The sequence below is a fragment of the Salvelinus sp. IW2-2015 genome, linkage group LG2, assembly GCF_002910315.2.
Source record: "Salvelinus sp. IW2-2015 linkage group LG2, ASM291031v2, whole genome shotgun sequence".
NCBI classification, from domain to species: domain Eukaryota; kingdom Metazoa; phylum Chordata; class Actinopteri; order Salmoniformes; family Salmonidae; genus Salvelinus; species Salvelinus sp. IW2-2015.
In genome coordinates, this window is record NC_036839.1 from 19886153 (window position 1) to 19891840 (window position 5688).

General features: G+C 40.9%; 1 protein-coding gene and 1 long non-coding RNA gene across 2 annotated transcripts; one reads left to right on the forward strand and one right to left on the reverse strand.

The window, feature by feature from the left end:
- The first annotated feature begins 3020 nt into the window (after window positions 1-3020).
- Window positions 3021-4955, forward strand: LOC111976467 (B-cell receptor CD22-like). The gene is made up of 5 exons (XM_024005305.2): window positions 3021-3424; window positions 3604-3861; window positions 3960-4386; window positions 4502-4565; window positions 4680-4955. Exons 1-5 carry the CDS (start codon window positions 3055-3057, stop codon window positions 4953-4955), a joined length of 1395 nt encoding a protein of 464 aa, XP_023861073.1. The 5' UTR covers window positions 3021-3054.
- Window positions 4624-5615, reverse strand: LOC139029028 (uncharacterized). Its single transcript, XR_011481245.1, has 2 exons — window positions 5564-5615; window positions 4624-5456 (listed from the first exon to the last, which is right to left on the reverse strand). It is a non-coding gene; the product is annotated as an uncharacterized lncRNA (long non-coding RNA).
- Window positions 5616-5688: the final 73 nt, after the last annotated feature.

The window sequence follows — 5688 nt, forward strand, 5'->3', positions numbered from 1 at the left end:
TCTTCTCTGTCTGCATTAACAAGGACAACACACAGGTCTTTCCAGCATTGTATGATTTTTTGGTGTGTAAATGAACTCAAGCTTACGGACTATGTCAAACGTGATATAGTGAAGCACCTGAGTGAGTTGGGTGCGCAATTACGCAGGTACTTTCCCGAAACGGATGACACAAACAACTGGATTCGTTATCCCTTTCATGCCCTGCCTCCAGTCCACTTACCAATATCTGAACAAGAGAGCCTCATCGAAAGCCACTGCCAGATTTCTGGATAGGGCTGCGCTCAGTGTATCCTGCCTTGGCAAATCAAGCTGTTAAGACACCGATTCCTTTGCAACCACGTACCTATGTGAGAGTGGATTCTCAGCCCTCACTAGCATGAAAACAGTGTGTAAGAGACAGAGACAGTGTGTAAAATGACTTAATACTGAGACTCTCTCCAATACAACCCAACATTGCAGAGTTATGTGCATCCTTTCACGCACACCCTTCTCATTAACCTGTGGTGAGTTATTCACAATTTTCGATGAACAAATAAAGTTTTATATGTAAGATGGCTAAATAAAGAGCAAAACTATTGATTATTATTATTTTATTATTTGTGCCCTGGTCCTAATAAGAGCTCTTTGTCACTTCCCACAAACCGGGTTGTGACAAACTCACACTCATTCTTATGTTTAATAAATGTATTGTATATTGTGTGTGTGGCAGGCTTACAATGATGGCAAAAAACAACATTTGAGAACTGACCCTGGTGCTAGAGGGGGTACGCAGCTGGAGGTTGAATGTTTGAAGGGGTACGGGACTATAAAAAGTTTGGGAACCACTGCCTTAGACAATACAATTCTCAAATGTATCACGGTTTTAATACTGATCATTAAGGTTACCCATCAAATATATTGATGACTAATTTCATGATGACAGATTAAAATCCTTGGTTTGAAGTTGAGCATAAAAAATGTGTTCTTGATTCATACCAAAGATGCTTGGCACAGAAAAAGAGGCATAGCGTCCTTAGATGTAAACAAGAGTATTGTGCATTTTTATTTGCATCAGGTGTGTGTTTAAGTTGTGTGTTTAAGTTGTCTACCTTTCTGATTCTAAGACTGCAGGGAGGGAGATGCAACAAAGGACAGCAGACAATGGACGGGTGAGTTCAGATCAAATAGTATTTGTTTTCTATCAGATTATCTACATTATATTGCTTCTATTATTTTACTTTAATCGTCTTATCAAGGTAAAATAGCTTTAGCTTGTTAAGAGAAAAACAAGAAAAAAAGTAATTATCAGTCAATAAAGGATATTTAGGCTTGCTTACTTTTTGCAGCTTGATAGTAGCTTGTTCCATGTGATTGTACTGCATTTGAGGATTTGTTCTGCATATGAATCTCATTGTAAAACATTTTGTTTTGCATTACTGTTTCCATATGTGTTATGTACTAGCATGTAATACAACATTAGTCTCATTGCTTGATACCTCCCAATTGCAGTATCAGGTGTAATCTATTCTTCATCATAGTAACCACATTTTTTCTATCATGTTCTATTCAATCTGCTCTGTTAACAGATCTGTAGGCATAGGTGACATCATCAGTTGTTCTGCTTCTAGCGTCTCTGGGTCTTTGAAAAGTGCCATATAAGTCTGTTGTGGTGTTCTGATTATTATAATGATCCTAATGATGATGATTGTAATTATTATTATTAGGTAGAATGCATCTGTCACATCTGCTCCTGCTACGCCCTCTGGTGGTTGTCCGTTGTCTCCTTGACCTACAGTTCTTTCCCTGTACTCTCTCTCTCTCTCTCTCTCTCTCTGTTTAATTGTGTGGTTGGAGACAGGTGTGCTGGAGTCAGAGCAGATCCCTACCAGCTGCAACTCATCCATAAATCAAGACCTCTACATATACCCATTCCTGCCACTTCTACTCTGCCAGGTCGTAATCTCTGCTCAGTCAGTTATTCTTCTAGCCTTTTGTCTTTTCTCAAGATCCTGTTGCTCTGCTGTGCTTGTTTCCCTGCCTAACACCATTTTTTGTCCTCTCCTTGCAGTGCCGCTCTGTCTCTGGCTCCTGTCTCCTGTTCCACATCTCATCCCCAACTACCTTGCTCTGGATTTCACTCCCCACCATTACCTTGGATTCCCCTCAGGACCTGTTCCCCTGTTCTACTCAGGCAACTCCAACCTCATTCTACACTCCTGTTTTTCTGCAACTCATCTGAGCTACCCCGGTTCTGCACTTCATATTTCTCTGTGTTCAATAAACATTTCGGTGTATTCATCCCGGCTTCCTCTTCTGAGTCCGCTCTTGGGTTCCCTCCCTTCGCTCCTCGTAACAGCATCATGCATGTTAATGTCTAAAGTGGAAGGACAGTTCTGTATCAGCTACTTTCAATATGTGCCAACCACACTTAGTTCTTGTTTCCACTCACTACTAGTCAGTTGATTTACTGTACAAGTCCTTTCCACTTCACTCTGTAAGTATGTGTGACAATATCTTTTAACATTGTGTTTAATTTGATGTTTTTAGTAATAAACCATATATTGTGATAATGATAGGGTCGTTGGCCTTAACGCTATGGTCAGAATTAGGGGGGAAAATGTATTTAGAGCAATACATATATAATACTGTTGTGTGCTAAGTATCAAGTGTAGTTATTCACCAGTTATAAAGTGTGTTTTAGTTGTCTACCTTTCTGTTTGTAAGACTGCATGGAGATGCAACAATGGCATTGAGAACAGCAGGAAGTGTGTTGATGGTCTTTATCTGGTCTGAGACAGGTATGGTCTCATTCCTAACCTTTCAGTAATCATCCTTTTCCTATCCTTTGCTATTCAATCTATAGACATTTCTAAACAATTCTAACAATTCACAATACGTTGCTTCTCAATGTTAATTTGGTGTAAATTATTAATTTCCTTGTTAATATTTAGATTTGCTCTTCACACCTCACATACAGTATATGCTTGTGGTTTCCATTCGCTCATCTCTCCGCAACTGTGGAAGAAATTGGGTGTGGGCCATGGGTTTCTTTAATGGTTCTTTAGTTGCCCTGTGATGTGTGACTGTGTTGCAGTGGTACTGGGTCAGAATGGCTGGAGGGTGACTTACAACCCTCAGAATATCTGTACCTTGAAGAGGTCAACAGTGAATCTGACCTGCTCTTACACATATCCCAGAGGTCATACAGTCACAGAGACATCATGGTTCTATAGATGGTCTGTTGTGAAACCTCAGAATGATGATCGTGTGGAATACTATGGGGACAGAGTGAACGACTGCACCCTGAGAATCACAGACCTGAGAGAGAGCGACTCAGCTGAGTACTGGTTCACATTCGAGACTCAGATCATACAAGGTCATGTTTTTCAAAGTGTGAGAAGTGAGAGCTATTCTGGCAGTCCTGGAGTCAGGCTGTCCGTCACAGGTACACTATTTTGTAACGCTTTATCAATTACATTCAAGTCTTTGGAAATCTGTTTTAATTTGATATTATACAGTACATTAGGAATGACAGTCTGTATATAATATGGACGTCTCGTGTCATTTGATTACAATGGTTGTTGGGTAAGTTGATAAGGTTATAATGTTTGTTTTTAATCACAGGCCTGAAGCCAACATTTCAAACTATAGTGACAGAGGGACAGCCTGTGACACTGACCTGTAGCACCACCTGTACTCTGACTGACAACCCCAACCCCACCTACATCTGGAACAAGAACAGACAACGTCTCACAAACCCAAAGACCAAAAATAACTACTTGTACCTAGACCCAGTCAGCAGTGAGGATACAGGCAGATACTCCTGTGCTGTAAACGGCCATGAGAATCTCCCCTCTGCTGAAGAGACTCTCACTGTCAGATGTGAGTACAATAAATATATATAATCTAACTGTAATTTAATTCTAGTATTATATTTTGGGTACACTGTGTGTTCATTTGTATGTCATTCCCAACACTAGATGGCCCAAAGAGAGTGTCAGTATCAGTCAGTCCTTCTGGTGAACTAGTGGAGGGCAGTTCAGTGACTCTGACCTGCAGCAGTGATGCCAACCCACCTGTGGACAAATACACCTGGTACAAGAAGAATGTTACCCAACCAAAAGCGTCAGGGCAGAGTTATAGCATCACTAACATCAGCTCTGAGGACAGTGGAGAATACTACTGTGAGGCTGAGAATACAATTGGAGCCCAGATATCTACACCTCAATTGATCATGGTAGCCGGTAAGATGTGTTTTTATTTTAAATTTCAAGTTACACTATCAGATAACATTCATATCATTCTTTATGCTTTAGGGAAACAAGCTTCTGTGAAGAATGCATCTATAGGAATCATAGTGGTGGTTCTGGTTCTCATCCTCTGTCTCTCTGTCCTTATGTGGTTCAGGTGAGTGTGAATAATTTACCTATTTTTTTACATTATGTTTTTTATAATTGATCTTGATTGATTTGAATTGATTCATTCATTCATATGTTCATTCATTCTTTAATTTACAAAACAGGAAGAAGGCCTCCAAATCCACCTCCGACACAAGAGACAGAAGAGACACAGTAGAGAATGGACAGGTGAGTTTTGGAATCAGTTGACTGAGAACTAAAGTGGTCTTTGAAGAGATGGACTCAATGACTGTGGTATTACTTTATTTTTCAACCCTCATGTTGTCTGTCCTCTCTCATCAGGGAGACTCTAGTCCCGTGTATGACAACATCTCAGGCATGGCCATGACCCATACTGCAGCACCGACAGTGGACACAGACAACCAGGATAACGTTCACTGCGCCAGCACCCAACACAGAAACCAGGAAGTGCCTGAATACTCCACTGCCCAACCGTCTCAACCCCAGAAACAGGAGGAGGATGTCCAGTACGCTGCTGTGAAAGTTAACCACACCAGTACTGTTGACATGCCAGTAGAGACCACTGTGGTACAGAACACTGGAAACACCAGGTTTTAGTGTAGCTGGTGAAAAAGTAAAGAGAAAGTAAAGAGAAATAAGCCAATTGTTATGGACGAATTGTAGGGATATTTTCCAACTATTCTTCTTGTATAATATGTTTGCTCCAAAAATGCATTTATTGTAAAGACCTTCACTGACGTTTTGGTTGTCAGGAAGAGGCCTCATGAAGACAGGACGTCAGCTCTGCATCCCAATTTAAGTCCCTCAGTACTTCTAGTTGGTGTCAACCACAGACATCACATTATTCTGTTTCACACTGTCAGTAGGTCCCCTTCCACACCTGGTAACATTCATTTACTACATCACTACACCCTGGTTACAACTCCACCTCCATACCTGGTGACATTAATTTACTACATCACTATACCCTGGTTACACCTCCACCTCCACACATGGTGACATTAATTTACTACATGCACTATACCCTGGTTACACCCTCACCTCCACACACGGTGACATTAATTTACTACATCACTACACCCTGGTTACACCTCCACCCTCCACATGGTGACATTAATTTACTACATCACTACACCCTGGTCACACTCCACACCTGGTGACATTATTTACTACATCACTAACCCTGGTTACACCTCCACCTCCACACCTGTGACATTAATTTACTACATCACTACACCCTGGTTACACCTCCACTCCACACATGGTGACATTAATTTTACTATACACTACCCTGGTTACACTCCACCTCCAACCTGGTGACATTATTTAC

Bases quoted from the DNA above. Each gene is read 5' to 3' on its own strand.
- LOC111976467 (XM_024005305.2), top strand. From the start codon at position 3,055: ATGTGTGACTGTGTTGCAGTGGTACTGGGTCAGAATGGCTGGAGGGTG. The intron at 3,425-3,603 runs GTACACTATTTT...TTTTAATCACAG, and splicing joins AGTCAGGCTGTCCGTCACAG to GCCTGAAGCCAACATTTCAA. The intron at 4,387-4,501 runs GTGAGTGTGAAT...TTTACAAAACAG, and splicing joins TCTGTCCTTATGTGGTTCAG to GAAGAAGGCCTCCAAATCCA.